The sequence below is a fragment of the Astatotilapia calliptera genome, chromosome 15 (genome assembly GCF_964374335.1).
Source record: "Astatotilapia calliptera chromosome 15, fAstCal68.1, whole genome shotgun sequence".
NCBI lineage: Eukaryota > Metazoa > Chordata > Actinopteri > Cichliformes > Cichlidae > Astatotilapia > Astatotilapia calliptera.
In genome coordinates this window covers 5275903-5299153 of record NC_137436.1, presented here as the reverse complement: position 1 = coordinate 5299153, position 23251 = coordinate 5275903, and the positions used below count along the sequence as shown (strand labels likewise).

The 23251-nt window shown below is 39.4% G+C and overlaps 1 protein-coding gene across 1 annotated transcript in view; it reads left to right on the top strand.

Annotated features, from left to right (window-relative positions):
• The window catches only part of LOC113037404 (MAM domain-containing glycosylphosphatidylinositol anchor protein 2), a 190602-nt gene that overhangs the window by 71303 nt on the left and 96048 nt on the right, over nt 1-23251 (top strand). The window contains exons 2-3 of the mRNA XM_026194431.2: nt 1240-1379; nt 10277-10451. Of these exons, the coding sequence (XP_026050216.1) occupies nt 1240-1379; nt 10277-10451 (315 nt within the window). The remainder of the gene's footprint in view (nt 1-1239; nt 1380-10276; nt 10452-23251) is intronic.

Here is a 23251-nt window from a genome sequence, read left to right as displayed (position 1 = left end):
TTCGTGAAATATTATGCTTTTCTGAGTCAAAGTGTTTTCCAGAAGTGCACTGATATATCTTTTATTTCTTTTTTTTTAAGTAATCATTTTTGTAATAAAACCCTTCTTCCATGTAATTACACTGAGTTCTAAATTAATTCTGATATCTGATGGCACGGAGGATAGGGGAGATAGTGAAAGATATTTTCCAAGATTACTAGTTCTGTGGCATACCATCAGTATTTTGCAGATGGTCATTACTGCTGCCTGTCTGATTGAAATTTGACGTATTTTATTCGGTTACTGCTTCTGCCACAGCTAACGTACAATACCTCCCCAACCTTTCTAAGTAGCTTCAGTTCAATTCAGGTGCATTTATATAGCACCCAATCACAACAACAGTTGCCTCAAGGCACTTTATACTGTAAGGTAAAGACCCTAAAATCAAAAACGAAGATAGTTCTTCCCTGAGAGAAGGTCTTTTAAGAAAATTCTGCAAGTAACTCAATCAATCACTGGCCCAAACAAAATCATACAAATTTTGTGCAATAGTACTGTTAGGCCTGTATGTGTTTTTGGCAGACTGATGAGCCTAATCACACTGAGCAAAGTAACAAAAAAGCAATAACAAAAAAAAGAGAACACAGGCGATAGATGTTGTTTATATGCTTAAAGTGGGTCATTTTACACTGTTGCTAGGTCGTTGCTAAGTAGCAGGATGGCATCATAATACATCATGCATAATTCAACATTTGTGGACTTAAATGAAATGTTGTTTTGGTGAAACAAAAATGATATGATGCTTTTATAAAGTGTTACAGTTGCATAAATGCTCAAAATACATGATTGAAGCCTGTTGCCGAGTGGTTATTTAGCGACACAATGTTGTCACAACTTCTGATATAGATAAGAACCTTTATGGGCCTACCTGTGTGCCAAGTTTGGTTGCTCACCCCTGTGACTTAGAGAGAAACAAAGTGCTACTACTGCCAGTCCCCAATAATTAATAGGCAGCTTTTAAAATGCTAAGCCAAGGGGAATGCTATAAAAGTAGTGTCACTTCTTTTTGCAATTCTTTTACCTGTCTCTAGTTATTTGTGTGCTTGGTGCAGTGTAAATGTGTGCACAAAGCTTTGGAATAGCCTTGTTATAAGTGAGACAACCTTTTAATCAATACACCATCTACTTCACTAAACTACTCATTCCTTCAGAAACGACCAGAATGCTAACACACTTTGTGCTTCCCCCCCCCCCAAACAGCACCTCCTACGGTCCGCATTATACACTCGGGGCACGCCTGTAATGTTGAAGAGGAGAGGCACACCGAGAGAGTCTACACCATACGAGAAGGGGAGACCCTGGAGCTCACCTGTCTGGTGACAGGTCATCCTCGACCGCAGGTAGGAAAGTCAGCGCCTTTTCATCTGCCCTTAACCGACAGCATGGGAAAGAAAAGATAGTTGCACATGCAAATCATGGGGCAGTTTGTTAATTTGTACCATATCTCTGTATCCATCTCTCCTCTCTGCAGAAAGCTCCCTTTTAAATCTGTATTAGCATCAAAGCTGCACACCACATAAGTCTGCACTAAATCAGCTTAAAAGTTTAATCCTTTAATTATTAATGGTTTCGTTTGCTTTGTGCACCTGTATGCTGATAATTACAGCTTCCAAGTAAAATGAGATTGCAGAAAACAGCAAAAACATCTGCCAAACGAGTGAGAAACAGGCCACAGTTAAAAGACTCTGGGTCATGTGAATGCACATGGGTTCTCAACATCTGAGAGCAAGCCTTCCTCACATTCTTATTTACTGTTGTGATGTGAACTAATTAAAAAACTTTACACCTTTTTTTCTCTGATGAAAATAAGCTTATAATTAGTTTGTTTTTTTTGTGCTCACTATGTATTGTTTGTAGTATTCAAATCTAGAAACATACAATTAAAAGTTTAAAAAAGTAAGCAGATGGCAAAAATAAGGTCTCATCTGCTCTTTTAGACTAAATGTGAGCTATTATGAGCCACATAGATACATAAAACAGGTTTGCTATGAATTACTTGACCATGACATTTTGTTCTTATTAACCCAGTAGGTCACCCTAACCTTTATTGTCTTTTTATTACATGTTGCTTCTGATTTGAACAAAGACTTTTGCAGCTGATCAAACCCACATATGTGCAATAAGGCTGCTATATGTGCAATTCTTTTTCTGACAAAGTTGTATTTTCTTACTCAGTTGTATATAGCATTTGTATTCTATTTTATTCTATTGTATATATTATTCTATTTTATTCTATTTTATTGCATTCCAGTGTTTTCTAGTTTCTGCTACATAAATTTGCACTTTTGCTGCAACAAAACAAATTTCCCACCTGTGGGACTAATAAAGCTCATCTTTTATCTTATCTTATTTGCTCAATAACAAAAATTATACAGAATCTCCAGAAACTCTGGACGGCAAAACCAAAACGCATATGGTTTTTTTATGTTTCAACTGAAAAGGTGAGGCTCCTTGAATAAGACTGTTTCAGGCACACTGTTCGTCTCTTTCCGTCCCCGGGAGGGGGTCACAACTTTGCACTCATCATCTCTGTCTTTCCTCTTAATTAGAATTTTTGAAAAACAGAGCAGAGCGAGGGAGTGGGTGGGAGTGTAGCGCGAGATCAAAAGCTATGCAGGGCTGTGGCAGGAAAGGCAGGATCTCCTTTGAAACAGAGTCATTATGAGACTCATGCAGATCCCCTGGCACAGTGGGTCTCGGCTGTGTCTCTCTGGACTTTGGGATGTGTCAGCTTTGTCCCCCCTCTGGTAGTGGCATGGGACTGGGGACAGAGCACACTCATTCTGAGTGGTTTAGGAGGCTGAGGTGGTTATCTGGAATGGCAGTAGACCTAAGGCTGGTTTTGTGATGTTGCAAGAAAAACCAAAAGGTGTGTGACCTCATCGGAAACACACTTGCAAGTTAATACGGCAGTAACAGCCCATCTTTTCTTTAGAATTAAATATTAATCCTTAGAACGTGTTCTGAGCCTTTCTTTGCCCCAAAGTTCCACATTTTAATTGAGCTGAGTTTCTCTATCTTTCAAGACCAATGCAGGGGAAAATAATCAGTACTTGCAAAGGTTGTACTTTTTTGTGTCCTGTCTTGATACTTTACAAGTGTGCAAGTTCAGACAGACAACCAGTGCGAACAGTTCTTTATGTGTGTGTGAGTTTGCTTTCTGTGTCTTTTGTATGTACTTCTCTGTGATACTAGCAGATATTTTCTATACATATTTCCATGTTTAACTCTTACATGATTTACTGTATATCATATAAATGATCTTGTTTTTTATGAAACATGATGATAGGTATGATACATACAGTAAATTATTAATATATATAAAATACGTAGCTTATAACAGGTGAATAAATTGAAATTATGCATTAATACAGTTAGTTTCCCTGGCTACTATAATCTCTTGACTGGACTCTGTAATCTTGTCAACTGTCTACAGTACTTTATATTAACCAAAACATCATAACCATAGAGTATAGCAAGACATTTTTCTATAACTTGTTTTACTTTACTAAATTATATAGGGTAGGCCTGAAAGAAAGACAAAAATCACATTTTGTTTTTTTCTCAGACTTCAGAATTCATATAACATTATTTAAAAAATATTGGTAGGCACAGTTTACTTGCAAGTTAGCACTGATAAGTCAGATATGCCCTCTATATCTATACCAAGATCTCAGTTGCACAGGCCCAGGAACGGGTCAATGTCTTTAGGCCTCTGACAAATGCATATTTCCAGCAGTTGTCAGAGGCTGCTAGAAGTGAAAAGGTAAAATTGATTGCTGAGAGGATGTTGCACCAAACTGCAGCTTTGGCTGCTACCAGAAACTTGCTAGCTACCAAGTGGTAGCAAAACTTAAAACGCTGACACAAAAACAGGAAACGGAGAACAGTTTCCTTCAAAGTAAAACTGATGGCTCACCGCTGCAGCCAACACATTTCAAGAGGTGCAGCTTTTCCTTTCAAGGCAAATGTTCGGCATTTCCAGTTTGCATTTTTCAAACCAGTTGGTTTCTCCGATGCTAACTTTGGGTGACCAAAGCAATCCTTCCATATAGCAGCTTGAATCAAGGATGATGATATCACATAGACTCATGGCACATCTCTAGCATAGTAAAATCCTCAATTAGTTCTGCAATAGCAAATCACAAAATTGCCTTTTTCAATGTTAATGTTCAGATTGCAGTCTCTTTCTTTGACTTTGACTGGTGCTGGGTTAATGCATACACTGAGGGGTGCTGTGCCAAGTATAGCGCCACAAAGGACCAACTGCAGAGTAAATGGGTCCGTGGTTGGCTATTTTGCCACTGTTAATTCTTCACATGTCTATCAATATGCACACTTCTTAAATTACAGAGACACCCCTATAGGCCTTCTCACTGGTGGGAGTCTCTGGATTGTGTCCAAACAGGCAGCATCCTCCTTGTAGCCGTTCTCCTTGTCAGCCCTGTGCCTATCCGCCCACCCACCTCAGAAAGAAAAACAAGGGCTTTCTAATAATAAAGTCATACATGCATCCAGCCAATACAGGCACACATACAAACACACTTGTAGCAGCAGCAAGACTTCTCTGCCTTTCCATTTAATTGTCAAATAAATATATGTTCCTGTCAGTCAACTCCACACCATATGTGTTTTTTCATTGCTGACTTGTGGGTTAGGCATTTCAAGGTGTTACCCTGGGCTGGGACTATTTGTATCTGGAGGGATCAGGGACCAATTAAATCTAATTCTGTGGGATGTATAGTACAGATGTCGCTAGAAGGATTTTCAGATCTTAGCTCTATGAGGAAAAGAATAAGACATTTCTCAACACTAAAATATGCTCTGTTGTCTCATACTGTTTCAAATACTACTTGAAACGGCCTAATATACTGGTTATAAGCAACATCTGATGCTTTGGTCATAATAACGTCTTATGTTCGGGTATATTCAACAGCTTATGATTCAGAAATTGCAAATAAGCAGTGCCCTGTTTTGCACCAAACAATGCCCCATCTAATAAACCTCTTGACTATGAGGGGAAAACCCTCGCTCAGTACAGTCACAGACATCTCAGGGTGTGATCATGAAGGTCAGCCAGCAAAATTCGCCCCCTTAGTGATGTTGCTGACTTTTCTGTCTTTAGCTACAAGTGGCTTGGCTGTCCTCCAAAGCGTGTCTTCCTTTCCCTCACCCACAGCCGATCACAGCAGATGGCTGCCCCTCCCTGAGCCTGGTTCTGCCAGAGGTTTCTGCTTGTTAAAAGGGAGTTTTTCCTTCCCACTGTCGCCAAGGGGGACATAAGAGGTTGTTGATTGTTGGGGTTTTAGGATCTGTTGTTGTTGTTGTTATTTGACTCTAAATAAATACATTTAAATTGAATTGGCTGTTTAACTAAATATTTTACTAAAACTGTAATTCAAAGAGTGCACACAATTTGACATCTTCAAGTTAATGATTTATAGAAAATTTAAAAAGATAAGAATCATGAAATCTGGTGAGTCTAGAAGTCCTGAAATTTATATTTTTGCATCTTTACCAAATTTATAAAAAAGGATGACAAATATCAAATGGCTTGAAAAAATCCTCATTGATGCAGTGCCTCCTCTGCTACAGGACTAACATCTCTGTGTATTGCAGCAGTCCATTAATCATTTGCTCAAGGAAAAGAACTTAATTGGTTTTAGTTTGGTAAGAAGTCATTTATTAAGCGATATTAACAAACAGCTGGCTAAAGCTTTTAATTGCAAAGATGTGCAGTTGTTCAGTGTTTTGAAGAATGTAAAACATATTTATATGTAAATCTAATGTAAAAAATGTCCTCTGGGTTTCTATGAAACTGTACACATTTTTTAAATATTTTCTTACATTTTACAAATTATTTTTTTAGAGAATTGCACATCGATAGATGACTCAAAGCTGGAAAGAAAAATAGATTTGTTCATTCCTTTTTAAAAAACAGTGTTTCATAAGTCTTATTTGCTTCCTTAATCAGATTATTTGTCTTTCTTTGACTGTTTGGGTGTTTTTGACTCTGTCAGACCACCACATAAATATAAACAGCTTTTCCTGTTCATACTTTCATGGTCACTGTTCTCCAGATCTATTCATTGTCTTTGATGCTATGAACAGACATCAAAGAGTCCCTGATGATGAAGCCATCTGCCCCCATCTCCTCTGCCCTGGCCTCCATCCATTATGTCCACAGTACTTTGTTTGAGTACCAAGCTCCAATAGCCAGCAAAACCACATCGCAAACACCTTTTTTTGTGTGTGTTTCAATTATTGGCCAGCCAGATTCGACTCACAGCACCACGGGTCAGCAAGTACAAATAAGCTGACCTCAGGCCCTAGGATATTTCGCTTTATACAGACCGCTTGGAGTATGTGATCTGTTTTGGATGCTCCCATGACAGTTAGCCTACAGTGCCAGTGTCTTTAGCAGATGGTGCTTTTTTTGAGCATGATGTAACCTTCTATTTTTCCACTGTTTGCCATACAAACTGCAGTATCAAAAGGGGATCTGTCTGATAGCTTTCCCTTAATCTGCACCCTATCCAACCCACCTATAGTCTTAAAAGTGAATTTAATAGCACCAGTCAAGCATACACTATGCAGTTCAACAAACAAAAAGCAGATGTAGTTTCATTTTCGTGTATGTCACTGTCTTGTGCTTGTCCTCTTTGATTCAGGTTCTGACATCAAAACTGTCACTGCGATGCGTTTCATACAGTATGATCATCCAATTTTTATGAAGGCCAGTATTTTCTAATATAGACCTGCTGTGTAAGTGCACTCTCAATTTGTAGACCCCCTGCTGCTTTTTCTGATCACTTGATTGTCATGCTCAGCCACACTTGTCTGCACCACTGTGCAGCGCGGACCAATGTCACTGTCTAAAAGAAAAGATGGCTGGCAATTAGAAACTAGTCTCGAGTTCGGTAGAGGGAAACGTCACAGCAGGCAATATGGCAGATTCACCAAAGATGCGTGCTCCAGCATATGATCACTGCATAACAACAGACACTGGGTGCATTTTAATTAGCTCGTGCTGTGACATCTCAGCATGTGTGGTCTCAGACACTGCTGGGATATTCAGTTGGATATTAATCTATACAAGCTTCTGCTTTCCATGTAAGCAAATACTGTAATTCCTGCTAGGGTTGTCTGATTTAAGGAAAACAAAAAAAGCGTTATTATTGTGTTTGACTTCGCTTTGTCATGGTGCTTTCACAAAATGTGAAATAAAGCAGTTTTTTTAATCAGAAGGCACAGACAGGAATAATATTCTGCTAGAATACTGTTACTAGCTGGTACACCACGGGTAGTTTGGCACATTCCCTTCTGTATACTTGTAGGTACTTTACGAGTTTTGTTTGACATAGTCCTTGAAGAGAACAGAAAAAAAACCCAGCTAGGCTTTCAGTGGGCTGGGAGGAACAATTATCATATTGCTCAAATCTGCCAGCGCCTCTCAGATCAAGAGTATTTGCATTGCACTGAGGAGAGTGAAGAGGGTCAAACTGTTCTCACCGGGTATACTTCAGGACGCCCCTTGTGGGCAGAGGTAAAAAAGTCAGAAGAGTGCCGGAATGAAAATAGCCTGAGGGTACAGAAGGAGTTGAAAGCTCACCAATAATGTGGTCTGCTGCAATTTCCCTTTTTTGAAAATATAAAGAGTTATTTGAATACCCACTTCTTAGTGTCACTCTAACAATGCATTTATTGATACTGCATTTTCTGAAAACTCAAAGCTCTTTACACAAAAGCCAAAGAAAATGACTGGGGGTATAAGCTGGGTGAATATTGAATTCTGCTGAGGTCGCCGTAAGCCAGCTCGCTTTGTATTTGCATGAGGGAATCCAGAGCACTGTAGTGACACAGTATTCAGAAAATCTGCTCCCATCTAATTTATGCTCATAAGTTATTTAACTTTAGCGCTTGTTGTGCTGAACTCATGATGTCCCTAACTGTTAGAACAGGGCCCCAGATTTTCCGACGGTGTGGCTTTTGCATCTATCAGCTGCTGAGTTTGGGCTTTTTCATCAAGTGCTTTCTCTCAGTGTCTCTCAATGCATTTTAAACAGGCCAAGTGGAGCCTTTTGTATGCCGGGTGCTAATTTAGAGGCTTTTATTTTTAATGGTAGTATGGCCTCTGTGTAAAGGGATGGTATATAAGCACAGTCTGACAGCAGAATCTTTTTTTCTTTTCGGGGGAAGAGGTTGTTGAAAAGAATTAGTAACTTACACACACTCTCTGTATATGAATTTTAAAGGTATCTAATTTATTTCTACCTCTCTGAAAAGTAACACCTCAAGCAAGACAGAGAATCTGAAACTGATAAGCTTAAATTTTTTGCTTCATGTCATCCTCTACCCCCAAGGTCCAAAAACACCTCTGAAATAGGTTAACATTATCAGGTTTTGGGCCACCCACCCTTCCCTTTCCTTTCTCGTATCTGTTTGGAAAATGACCAAACTTCATACTGTCGTAACCTTGGGATGGAGTCGTCATGGTTAAAACCCTACAGCTAGAGCAGCGCTGCAGCAATCTCTGTGATAGCACCCAATCCCTATCCCTGCATGCAATGATATCCCTGTTCCATCTGATGCTATCGCTGCAAAATGGGATGTTATCAGTATCCAAGATGATGCTATCACCATACAGTGTGGAGATATTGGATTCTAATTCATAGCCTCCCCTGCCTAGACAGAGATATGTAAGGCTCTGCAGGCAAAGCCAGTCCATCTGTAGCTTACTTAGGATGAGGGATTGAATGGCGCTTTATGCTTCACGGTTCTGGTTGTGTGGCCCCCGGGCCAGAGTTGTCACAGTACCTGTTCATGCTGTATGCTTTAATGAGGACAGGAGAGGGAGATGATGGAGAGTCAATTACAACCTCATGTTGGAGAGTAACACTATTTCACCTTTCATTACACCTCAATGCCATGGGCTAACTGGGTCTCATCAGTTCGTGAAAGGTACTCATGCTGATAAGGCCATGCTGAGGTCAGTCTTGTGTGGAACAGAGGAAAGTGAGTTAGATGAAGATTTTAGGTACCAAATCAACACTGTGCGCTTCACAAAAGAACCTTTCAGCTGCTTCGAGAAGGAATGTTCCCGCATAAAATGAATGCAGGATCATGTGAAAAACAGAGTGGCAAACATGCAGGTCATCATAGCTGTCCGGAGAATTTGATTTACATCATCTGCAGGGAGAGCAAGGGCAGCAGATACAGACAGACCTTCATTTCTATTTTCTATTTTACTTATTTTTATAGATGTTGTTTGGTAATTTGTTTTTAAATATTATATATTATGTCTACTGCACAGACCACATTGATTAGATTTGAAGATCAATATTGCTCAGATATTCAATTCAATTTTATTTATATGGCACCAAATCACAACAAAGGTCGCCTCAAGGCGCTTAAAATCTATTCTATTCATCTATCTATTCATAAAACATGGATTCGGACAGTGGAGGGATTATGCTTAGTTTAGCACTAAACATATGCACTGGGGAAAAAGCTACATGTATAGGTGGGCTCTGTGGATTAGTGACAAAAATTGTTTATGGATACCTCTAAATATCACTTCTTAACACAGTATTATTTGTTTGATTTGTGCACAAGTATGTTACATTGTAAATGATGCAGACTACAGTCACTTGTTGCAGTTTACAGTTTTTTTCTTGCAGTCTCACAACAACAAGGCTATGAAGTCTTTAACCTGATCATAGTTGTTGATGTTTGCCATCTTCCTAAAACGATTCACTGCATTCTTTAACAGATTTAGTGAATCATTTCAACAGATTTTTCTTTCCCATCCAGTTTATGGTTTCTTTTTCCTTTTGCTGTTAATCTTTTGGCAATGAAATGCCACTGTGAATGTTTCACATCAAAAGCCTTATTGTAGCTCTATTTTCCAGTAGCCGCTTCACAGGGAAAAAATTGAGGAAGTGTTGAGTTCCTCTATTGTGATCAAAAGCTTTATTGTGATCAAAAGAAAACGGAATAAAAACAGTAATTTTGTTCCAATCAGAATAAAATTTTTCTTTAAATGAACGTTTTCTTGAGATTGCAACAGCTTCAGAGTTTTTACCAAGTCTGTTTTACCTGCCCTTTTTTGTTTATGTTGGCTGTGGTATTTATTCTATACTTACACTGTATATTAGCTTCTTAACTGAGTCTGTTCTGTGTCTCTTCTGTCAAGTCGTTGAAACGCGTAGTAATTTTCACTGTTTCTTCTTTGTAGATACGGTGGACAAAGACAGCTGGTAGTGTGTCAGATCGTTTCCAGGACTCCAGCGTCTTCAACGAAACGTTGCACATCGCAAAGATCCAGAGGACCCAGGGAGGCCGCTACTACTGCAAGGCTGAGAACGGCCTTGGATCTCCTGCCATCAAGTCCATTAGGGTGGACGTCTACTGTAAGTGTGATGAATTTGAGTCAGCACAGACCATTTTCATTTTCCAACATTGCCCAAAAACAATTGCCCATTGTTGCTTTACAGTAATAAGGTTGTGGTTGTTTTGTTCACGGACTTTGTATTTTTTCTTGTGAGTTTAGCCTCTTTCTGTGTGTGTGTTTTTGTGTGTGGTTGTTATTATGTTTTTCTTCCTGGTTTCAAAGAAGTCCAAGTGCGGCAGACTGCAAATGGTAAATTGCCCAGAGGTGTGACTATCAGAGACTGTATCTGTGTTACCTTGCTAAGGATTGACCAATAGACCCTTATTCTTCCATCTACACTGAACAAAAATATAAACACAACACCTTTGTTACTGCTCCCATTCCCCATGGGATGGACGTAGAGACCTAAAATTCATTCCAGATACACAATATAACCATCCCTCCCAAACAGTGGTCACAAATCAGTCCAAATGTGTGGTAGTGGGCACATCTGCTATATTGAGATAATCCATCCCACCTCACAGGTGTGCCACATCAGGATGCTGATCTGACATCATGAGTAGTGCACAGGTGTACCTCATACTGCCCACAACAAAAGGCCACCCTGGAATGTGCAGTTTTTTGCGCTATTGGGGGTCTGAGGACCCAGAACCGGTCAGTATCTGGTGTGACCACCATTTGCCTCATGCAGTGCAACACATCGTCGCATGGAGTCTATCAGATTGTCAATTGTGGCCTGTGGAATGTTGGTCCACTCCACTTCAATGGCTGTGCGAGGTTGTTGGATATTCGTGGGAACTGGTACACGCTGTCGTATACGCCGGTCAAGCACATCCCGAACATGCTCAATGGGTGACATGTCCGGTGAGTATGCTGGCCATGCAAGAACTGGGACATTCTCAGCTGCCATCTGCCCTGAACAATGTGAACCATGATTCATCCGTGAAGCGCACACCTCTCCAACGTGCCAGACGCCATTGAATGTGAGCATTTGCCCACACAAGTCTGTTACGGCGACGAGCTGGAGTCAGGTCAAGACCCCGATGAGGACGACGGGCATGCAGTTGAGCGTCCCTGAGACGGTTTCTGACAGTTTGTGCAGAAATTGTTTGGTTGTGCAAACCAATTGTTCCAGCAGCTGTCTGGGTGGCTGGTCTCAGACGATCTTGGAGGTGAACCTGCTGGATGTGGAGGTCCTGGGCTGGTGTGGTTACACGAGGTCTGCGGTTGTGAGGCCGGTTGGATGTGCTGCCATATTCTCTGAAACGCTTGTGGAGACGGCTTATGGTTGAGAAATGAACATTCAATGCACGGGCGACAGATCTGGTTGACATTCCTGCTGTCAGCATGCCAATTGCACGCTCCCTCATTGCTTGTGGCATCTGTGGCATTTTGCTGTGAGACAAAACTGCACATTCCAGGGTGGCCTTTTATTGTGGGCAGTCTGAGGTACACCTGTGCACTACTCATGATGTCAGATCAGCATCCTGATGTGGCACACCTGTGAGGTGGGATGGATTATCTCAATATAGCAGATGTGCCCACTACCACACATTTGGACTGATTTGTGACCACTGTTTGGGAGGGATGGTTATATTGTGTATCTGGAATGAATTTTAGGTCTCTACGTCCATCCCATGGGGAATGGGAGCAGTAACAAAGGTGTTGCGTTTATATTTTTGTTCAGTGTAATTCTATTTTGGCAAGATTCCAGACAGCCATGACCCTGAAAATGTTTCTGTTCACAGTCCTGATTTTGCAGCAATGCCAGCCTCGTAGTGGTGTAGTAAAACATACAACTAAAGAACCTTTTGCTTGCCTGGAACAGCATATATGTATGCTTTAGAATTGAATCAGTTTATTATCCTGCAAAGAAATTAGAATGTAAAATGAAACAGGTGTTGCAGTATTAATTTATAAGGCAAAATGTTAACACAGACAGCTGGTGAACAGATGAAACGATACAAAGATGCATAGCCCAAAAATAGCAATGTTCCATATTTCTGTTGTGAATAAAAAGTAGTTATTATGATGTAGTGCATAAGAACAGAACTTCTTCTTCCTCTCCTGAGAATGTTACTTAGATGTAAAGTCAGTCATTGTACATGCAGATTCTTTATTTTAAAAGCAGCTGCATGACAAATGCGAAAAGTTCATTAGCATTCATTAAGCAAACATAACAAACTTAACTTTATTGCTTTTATTGATTTGTCAGTGATTATCCTATTTCACTTCATGATGAGGAATAGCAGTCACTGCCCTCCATCAGACACCCTCCAGCCTACTTATTTGTGCAAAGATAGCCAAATCTGGACTTAATGTTCAATAAGAAATCTGTAGTCATGCCATAATTAAGAGCTTGTCTTACTGTTTGAGCTTCATGAAATTCTACTGAGATACATTTAAAATGACTTGCTTAGTGCCTTTGAAAGATCTCCAAGCTGCCTCACTGATTTCAGCAGCTCTCAGTCCCTTCCTCTCCTTTTTATATGCCAGACTGCAAGGAAAAAAATGTTGTATCTTTGAAAATAAATGACCCCAGTGTCCTTAATTTGTTTCCAAATATCATTTTCAATCACAGAGGAAAGAAAAAGGTAGTGATGCTCTTGATTAGTTTCCAGCAACACCTACAATAATTCCAGGCACTTTTTCACAAGTTAGGATTTATACTCCTGCAGTTCCCTGCATTGATGCCAGTGATTTGAGGCAGTATATTTACAGTAAAAATTCTTTTTTTTATGTGTCAACATTATACGAGTGCTTGATTTAATTTGCGTTAGCAGGGAACATTTCATTGAAAATGACTTCATAGCTACTTGATTATGTCTTTTTTGTGCTGTGCTTTACAGAGTAGCCTTCTTGTAGTCTGCCTCATGACTTTAGAAAAGCTCAGGCTGGCATGCACTGGTAAAACATTGGGATGTTAACAATGCATACATTTGCCATAGTTCGGTTAGTAAAACAGTTTGAAAATCATTTGTGATAAATAATCCTGTCCAAGTTTGTTTATAACATTGGAACTGACTTTTATTGTGAAGTACAAAGTAATTGGCATTTCTAAGCACTCAGTCTCAAGGACACATAATGCCCTTCATTGCAGTTTGTTGTTCCATACAGTGCAGAAAACCTCTTATCCCCTAAAAAACAAAACAAAACAAAACCCTAGCACAGTAGCAACAAGAGTCACCCAAGAAGGAAAATCCTAACTTGTCTACAAATGCTCACCATTTACTCCCCATTCTGTTGTGATTGCTGAATAAGTGTAATACATGTCAGAATGAGAGCATGATAGCCTTCAAAGTAAGAGTTGTGCATTATCGCTACAACCAACGCAGCCAAGTCAAACGATGCAGCTTTTACTTTGAAGGCAAATCCTCTCTTTTAACAGTTTTGCTACCACTTGGCAAGCAGTTTGCGGGTGATCGCAGACATATCAAGTCGATGTCTTCCATGCAAACTACTGGCAACAGCAGCAACCTACTAGCTACCAAAGCAATCACAAGGAGGTTTGTGGTGCAGCACTGTATACCTATTTGCAGCCAATTCCATGCTAGCAACTCCTGTCAACCTACCTACAGCAACCAACTTGCCAACCAATTGCAGAATACACACTTTTCCCTAGTAACCAGTGTTTCCCAGGGTGGTCACTGACTGGTCTGTAGGTCTGCATGAACGAGGCTGTTGGAATCAGTTTCACAGTGACTGCCAGAAACAAGCATCAAACACTCACAACCAGTTGAGGAATACACTCTAGGACAGTCTTTCATGTCCCAAATGGAGCCAAATGTTCCTCAATGCTATTGGTATTAAATAGTGTCTCATAATTTTCTGTTGATTAACAGTTACCCTCAGAAAACAATGTTAATGATGAATATACATTTTTATGGTAATACCGCGTGTCTAAAACAGTTTCACTGATGCTCTCCATTTAGCGTGCATGCTCTGAGGCCCCAAATCCACAAAAAGTGTTGCTCATTTTTCAACTTATGAAAGAAGCATAATTTCTTCGAAGTATGCATGACTGAACAATGAATAAATGAGGCACCATCTTGTGTGATCCAGTTCCCCTTTATATACCCTCTCTTTCTCTCTCCCTCTCTGTGCTTTCTTCTCATGTCCCCCACATAAATACAGAGTACATTGTTAACTTGCTCTCCTTTTCACTCTTCTTTCATGTCTCTGTCTTATTCCCTTTCAGCATGTGGGCTACATTCTTGTACTTGTTTATTTGGACTGACACTGGCAAAAGTTGTGGAATTGAAACTTGTTTAGAAAGCTTGTGGAAGGGCTTAGTGGTGCAGGAGGATGGGGCTGAATGCATCTCAGCTGCTGACAGTTAGAACCGTGTTCCTTCTGTGTACTATTTCACCTTGGCTGCACTAAAGAGGTGCAGGATAAGACGTGGAAATGAAGCCCGAGACAGACTGGAGACACAACCTTAGCATAATAGAAAGGCATGGGTTCTCATCCAGCTTCATCATACGGTATTTTGCAGCCTTAGTTCTCTTGCTGTTGAAAGCAAACTGATGATTGTCATTGGTGAATGATAGCGATGTAAATGAAACAAGCTGGCTACTGTGAATAAGTATGCATAGTTTAATATATAGACAATGTCCATTGGTTATGGTAATTTGGTCATTTATACAACACACACACTCACACGGAATATTCCATGCATATTTTAGATCATGGCATTTGTTTGCTGTCCTTGTAATCTCCTTGCATCTGGCCTTGTAACACAGCATGTTTGTATTTCACAAGAAATGTGTTATGTTGCGCATCCAGTAAAAGCACATCATTTCTACAGAGCCACGTTATAGCTGTCCCCTGGGGGTGAATTTAATTTGTTGCCCTCTGCAGTACACGCTGCTTTTAGTGGTTTGCAGCTACAATTTCTGATTAGTATTAAAATAGATATTGTGGCTCCGGACCTCACAACAATAAAGCCATGAATTATATTTGCTTTCTGTTTCAGCTGCATCTTACATGTCTGTCTTCATACTCGTTTGTTTACATCTGACAAATAACACCAGCAATAATGGACTATATCACTTCTGTTGTAAAGGAAAGATAGTATTCATGACGAGACACGGGCCCCAGCATGGTTTACAATGAGAGGCTTAAAACCTGAATGATCTTTCTGCAGCTGATTCCTTTTTACTCTTTTCTTCTGAGTCTATTTATTTAGCTTCTGCTGGTTGGAATCAAGGGTCCTGTTTTCAATTTTCAAAAGAAGCACTCGAAATCTTATATTATATGTGTATCTTTATTAGATCAGTGAGCATGCTTCCCTCCTCTGTACACACAGCCTCACCCTGTTGTGCTTTCTTTCAATAAATTTCGATTTAAACAAAAACATTAAATGTAGATTCATGAAACAGATACATGAAAATAAAATGACAGAGAAACGCAAAAGTTCTCTTTAGAGTTTTCTGTGAACAGCGGACAATATGAGGAAGGGATAATTAATGGTAATAACTGCCCTCTCCAGCTGGGAGGAGCTGATATTAGCTATATACCCAGCTCAAAGCTAATGTATTTACAAGGCTCAGAAGTCCATCTAAGCACATTTTATACCTGCTGACACCTCAGTTGTGTTTGTCCACAGTTGGGTCTATGGGGAAGGTCCTCTGCAAAGTTAATAAAGAACCTTGCCCAACTCCTACACTGATCGATTTTAAGCTTAAGATGCTCACTTCTTTTTCCTGAAGGGGAGTCTTTTCAGTGTTCTCATTTAATTTCAGCTGCATTAATTTTGCTGCAGCATCTAATGTTTCATTGAGTGACTGATCGAGGAGAGCTTAAGAGTTCTTCAGGGGCAGCTTATTGCAGGCTCAGGGAGTTCATTGACCATCACCAGCACAATATATCTAAACGAGATTTGGCCAGAAGGCGAGCTGAGGAAAAATGTACATTGAAGAGGCTGCTCAAAAAACAAACTGTGAGAAAGAACTTTTGGAGTCTGGTCTATTCCTTTTCATGGTAGTTGGTCAATAAATGTATGCTCCTTTTCCCAAAGTGCCAATGGGAAATCTAAAAGTCTTTAGAGACCCATTTGTTTAGGTTTTCTGGTTTAATAACCGATATCAAGGCCAAAATTTCAGTGTTTTCCCAGCAATTATTGTTTACAAATGTGTATTACAAAAAGAAAAGAAAAATGTATCTCAGCATCAGACAGTATGGTTTAGGCAATTGCAATCCTTTTGCAGTGTTTATTTACATGCTACCAAAGTCTATTCAAATGTGATTGGTCAATAGAAATCAGGGCACAGAAGCCAGAAAGCTTACAATACAAAATATATTTTCCCTTGCCTAGATGCTATGTCTTCCACTGTGAAGATTTGCAGCTTACTTGTGCCTTTTACATAATTTAAGTCTAGTCTTGGCTAAATCAGGTTATCTGAAGGCATCACTTTGGTCTCACTTTGATCACTGTGGAGCAGTTGATACATTGGTTATATCTGGAATAAAAAGTAATATAATTCTAAAAATTATTAATATGCAAATCAGAAAACAGTCATTGTCAGATTTACCTCACAGTCATTTAAAATGAATCCAACAAATGATCAAATGTAAAACAAATGACTAGTCTTTAGATCTCCTCCATCTAGGTCAGCTTTTCCTGAAATATGCCATTTCCTGATTTTGTGTTGCTGGTCTTTTATTCTTTTATGTAAACTGACAGCCTTCTATGTCTTGCTGCACTCTGTTTCTGTTACTAACATGCTAAATTTGGCCAAGGCAGCTTCTAGAGACAATAGCCAAATGTGGCCACGAGATAGCAGTAATTTACAGAAAGGATGCAAACATGCAACAAAATGCACGGAGAGCTTTACGGAGAGAGATTGCTAAAAGGTTTATGTTTTAATTAACACATGTTTTTAAATTTCCCTGAGCAAGCACTGCTAGCCTTGCTTGCCCTGGCAAAATGTATTGCTCTAAACAATTTTAAACAAGCGTTGAATAAATTGAGCATATAAAAATGCAATACAGAGAAGGGAAAGAATTCCAGAGTTTACAAGAAAGAAGTATTTTGCACTGCCTAAGTATGTTGTGCAAATGATTTTGATGTTGTCAGACAACACCTGTTTTCTGTGCAAACACTGGGCTGTAGATGTCATTGCACTGAAACGTCCACTTGCAGCTTCACTTTTCCCGGTATTCATTCAAAAGGATTAGAAAGAGACAATAGCCTGCTTTCTCTGTGTTATCTTTGGAAGGACTTATGCAGCCCTCACTCTACAGCACTGATGCAGAAGCCAACGAATTTTAATAAGGACACTGTGTGTGTGTGTGTGTGTGTGTGTGTGTGTGTGTGTGTGTGTGTGTGTGTGTGTGTGTGTGTGTGTGTGTGTGTGTCGCCATGGACTTGGAGTTAATACTGAGCTTGAATAATTTTCGACATGTGAGAAGCACTAAGTATGCACCCATGTCTTTGTGTGACATGGTCTCATGTGTGAGAGGAAACAAAAATTGATGCTTCCTATTGGGTTCAAGCACACACTTATGCATGAACACACTCTTCACCAGTGAGGTCCTGACTCACAAACATGTCAAAAGGCTTAACTTGTCTTGGCATAGGCCTCCTCAGCTGTGCAACACTTTGCAGCAGCATGCAGGGTGGGCTCACTTGGTGAAATGTGTCTGCTTGATGTTTGCTTTTCCTCGATGGAGTTCATGAAGGAGCTCAGAGACCAAACAGCAGCTGATGGTGTTTGTTTTGTGGACGTGCTGGCTTTTCTTTATCCAGTTTGGTCAGTAAAACTGGCATGTGCTATTTCATTGGGTGTCTTATTCAGGCTGCCTTGCTGAAAGGTGTAAATGTGTATGTAGAGCAAGAGCATGAAAAGGCATTCTGGAGAAAAAGTTAACTCAGAAAAACAGACAACGGTGATAAAACCTGAGTTTTGAGTGATGCTTATGCACTTCCTATTAACTCCTATATCCTTTCATTACCCATGTTTGCCCTCTCTGCTTGCATTTATATACTCAGGAGAGGCTCCTCTAAAGTGACTAGGTAATTTATTTGGGTATGGGCAGAGGGAAGTGTGTGGGATGGTGATCTCAGGGGAGCCTATGGATTAATGGGTTCAGCTGGATGCAGTAGGTGCTGGAGGCAGGTTCAATAGGTTGAGTTATAACCGAGATTGAAAGAACTGACAATTGTTAAGTGTTGGACCCTCTTCTCATTACATTAAAACATTACATTGACTGTTTACTGATAAAAACAAATGATCTACATATCCTTTTTATCATCTCTGGAGAACATCCAGGAAATGGGTGAAAGCATCTCTGGCTGACTTTTGAATGTTTCTAACCTTGCGTGCAAGTATCAAACAGAAAGTCGGGGTTTTTACAAGAAAATGGTCTATAAAGACATGGGAATGAAACACTGTCCTCATATTGCAGTGTTTAACCAAGGTGCACATAGATGGATAGATGGATAGATAGATGGATAGATGTAAGGGGCAAATAGCTTTTCAGGATGTCCTAAAACAGCTTCATTCCCCAAGTTCCAAATCTATTAAAAAACAAAGTGTCCATAAAGACAGCATAAAATGCAATTAAGTATATAACTGGTTAGATTAATGAAGCTTTTCCTGCCTCTGATAGTAATCCAAGTGCTAAAACACAGAGCAGTGGTTGCGTGGTCGCTTACAGCCATTTGCATGTATCTTTCCTCTGAGTTTTGTTGTTTTTGTTGTTGTTGTATTAATTAATATCAATATCAGCCAAAAGTGGGAGGGTTGCTTGACACACATGGCACCAATAAGTTTTGTGGTTGTTCATGATTATTAATTGTCTCCATTATTGAGACAGGATGAGTAAAGGATAGCAAATGGCTATTATGGATAGCTCATCTGTCACACAGATAGTCATAGAGTCATAGAACCTATAGCATATCCTTTGTATACCATATGTACCTTTTACATGTGGTTTACATAGTACCTGTTCCTGCTTCCATGTAAGCTGTCGTTATTGGATATGTTGCTAAACAGTACGCAAACGCTGTAATGTTTAAAATATATGGAAACATAGGAAAATGCAGTAGGAATTTAGGATATTGTAGTTAAGATAAGTCATCATTAGATAGTGACTATTTTTATTGTTTCCAAAATTAAAAATTTAGAAGAAAAGATACAGTCAGTTAAAAACAATCAGCATATTTGTGGTGATGAATACTAATTAGTAGAGGCACATCATCTAAAATCAGTACTTACTTCACGTTGCAGATTTACAGGAGCCAGCTTCAATATTATTCATTAATCCATAGAAAAAGTCTATGGCATCACCCTCTCTGTGGATTGTGCTTATTATATGGCATGACCCTGAATTTTATTTGTTTTTTTGTTCTTGGAGATACAGACATACACAAAACAGACACAATACACAAATTATACAAACTATACACAAAATATAGTCAGTTATATTCAATTTTGAACATACTGAGTCCATGGCCAGTGTCTGACATGACAGTGGTAATAAACCCCTAAATTGAATTTCCATCATCCCTTTGAAACTAAAAGCAAAGTTACGTACGAGAAATGGCTGATGAGCTCCATCTTAGTCCTTCTATGTGACATGATCTATGAGCCTATGATATGAGGTGATGTGGATACATATGTACCTGTATAGTTTTCTGAAAAGATCCCATAATGTATGTACATCAAGATATATGTGCAGTGCCTTTAAAGTGCTTCTGGATGTAAATGACCTGGTGTGATGAATAGCACGATACAGCTGCAGTGAGTTATCTGAGCCTTGTTTGAATCAGGACAGAATGAATCAACACATTATGTGTACATTATGTAAATGTTTGCTGGTTTGGTTAATGGAGGTAAAGCCAGTTCATGACTGCCCATTACTCTTTCAAGGACTCGCTCTAGGGAGGGGCCCTTAATCAGAGTAGTGAAGTCAACCTCATCTCTTGGCTTTGTTTTTCTCGCCATCAGGAGCTTAAAACATACTGCAGTGTGTTTGTGTTGTGTATGCTAATGTGATTATCCCTTGTAGAATTTCATTCTGATCTGCTTTTTGTTTTTTAACATCTCTCTGGGTGAGGAGAAGGCAACAGATGACAGCTAGCTGTTTATCTTACAGCCATCGTTTATGGAAACATTAAAAAAACAAAACAGTTAAAAGACCTAAATATAAAGTTAAAAAATCAACATGATAATTATGTTACCTTGGATTCATTTTTTTAACTTTTTTTATTCATCCTGTGAATAACGTAATGTTGTCTGCAGGGACGGACATTGTTATTTGTCATTAAGGCAGTAAAAGATCAATCTGAAATGTAAAAAAAAACAAAAAAAACTAACGACTATGTGCTTTCGAAAGGATTTGACTTCACAAGATGCTCATTTCTGAATGCTTTTGGATTTGATACTCCTACCATAGGGATGGGTATCGAAAACCGGTTCTTGTTGAGAACCGGTTCCCACTGTTTCAATTCCCTGGAATTGTTTGCCATTTTTGCAAACGATTCCCTTATCGATTCCAGTCACCACGTTGTGTCATTTACCTGGCAGGAAACACGGCGCGTAAGCGGCTCAAACGCTCAAAAGTTTGGTTATACCTTATGAGAACGGATGACAACAGGGCAACTTGCAATACTTGCAAAGTAGATATTTCATTTAAGGGAGGAAACACTACGAATATGCAAAAGCATTTGCTCACAAAACACGCGATAACCTTAAATGAATATCGTGTTTTTAATTCCACTCCGGACTCGTGAATCTCAACCAGCAGCAGCGGTAGCGTTTGCGCGTCCTCTCCCGTTACTGCGGCAGGTAAATAATCAACTAACAGTGTATATTATGTTAGCGCGATCTGCCTTATTACAAAACCTGCCATTACTGTGCATTTAGGTGACCATGATGAGAGAGACAGACAGAGTCTGGCTGGCTCAGATGCTGGCAGTTCTCGCTGCAGTGTACCGGTAGCGTCTCCTTTCAGGCCAGGATAGACGAATGTCACCGAGCAGTGACTAAGTTTGTGGTAAAAGGCTTGCACCCATTTGCCGCAGCAGATGCTCCCGATTTTCAGTAAGTGAATGTGTTTAATTGTAGGCAGGGACATTACTGGATATTCTTGTGTAATTGCTACTGAATAATTTATGTTATACTTTGTTATTGCTACAGACGAATATTTATTTTATTATTTTACATTTACAATTTTTTTCCTGGGGACCCTGTGACACCCCATTGAAGAGCCGTAGGCTGTGGATCTCTTAAGATCTCACTGTTGGGTTTGTAAGGTCATGTTACTCCTAAATTTCTATCTTATTCAAAGAGAAGATAAAAAACAAAGTTCTGAGCTAATCGACCTTAGTGTTCTCCTTTTTTAAAAAGAATCGATAAAGAATCGAATCGTTAAACAGAATCGAAAATGGAATCGGAATCGTGAAAATCTTATCAATACCCATCCCTAGTGGTCATTATCGGAGATTCAGTGGTTTTTTTCTAATAAAAACATGAAACTTCATGGCGTGATACTTTAGCACAAGTATGCATGTGATTAAGTGCTGTGGCTTAGATAGTTAATAACTGAGTAATTTTTTTCCAACAAACAAACTAAAGGTCAGTTGAAATCCATATCTCCTCAGTTAGCCCAACCAATAGTTTCTAAGAATAATACCTATTCAGATATATTCATGTATCATGATATTTGATGTATCATGATATTTGATGTAAAAATCCAAAATGAAATACATAAATAGGAATATCTCTGTTTTTTAGCTGGAATATCATATTTCCCTAGTGTTGGATCAATATATATCCAATATACAACAAATCCTAATAGTAATAATGTTCTTCTTGGGCTCGCAAATAGAGGTCACATTGATTTATTTTGCTTTATTCAGTGCTCTTTCATTTGTCTGAAATGGTCATTTGTCTTCCCCAACAAATACACACATGTCGCCTACAACATGTCTTAAAAGCGGCATTTACTGCTTTACTTGAATAAGCTTTTTATTTTTTCAACTTCTTTGTTGCTGTCCAACTACTGCTACCATGCTCTACTTTTTTTTTTTATTTAGAGAACATGCTTTCAAATCATCGTTCACAAAAGATGTACCTTCCTTGGGTGTCCAAACCGAACACAGGAGAAGGTCATTAGGCTCAAACCAGAAAAGAACTCCATCATGTCACTGATGCTTTGCCTCCAACTCTAATGGTGGCTTTCTAGGTGTTGTTGTTTAGATCAGTGGTCTGTGGCCTGCTTGTTTTCCTTGGGAGATGAATTAGAGAGGAGATGGGCTGAGGCAGATGCCAGTGTCTAAGGGAGAGGATGAAGAGGAGATTCATTACTCCTTACCCCCCCAACACACATACAAACACAAACACTGCTCACACAGAGCAGAAATAGGCCTCATTATTTCCCCATTTCCATCACCGGGAGGAAGTGAGGGGTTGCAGCCCTTTCAGTCAGGCTGCTGACGTATGCCCCTCCATTTATCACACGCAATGTCCACGAGTACATAGAACAAACAGGCGCTGGTCTTACACCTACAGACATGACAGCGCAGCGCAGCATAATTGGAAAAGCATTGTCTCTAAGGGACATCGAGTTGTAGCGTTCTTTAGATTCTCTCTTCAAGCAACAGTTTAAATAGCACAGTTAAAATGAACGATGGCTTTTTTCTTGCTGGAGGAAAACTGCATCTTCTCTGTAAACTTAACCATAATCTGTTTTCAGAGCTTTGACTTCAAGCTATGCAGCGTTTATAAATAAGCTCTTATAGAAAATAAAAATAGATTTTTTTTCACCATCATGCTACATTATCAAAATCTATATATCTATATTCACTTAGGC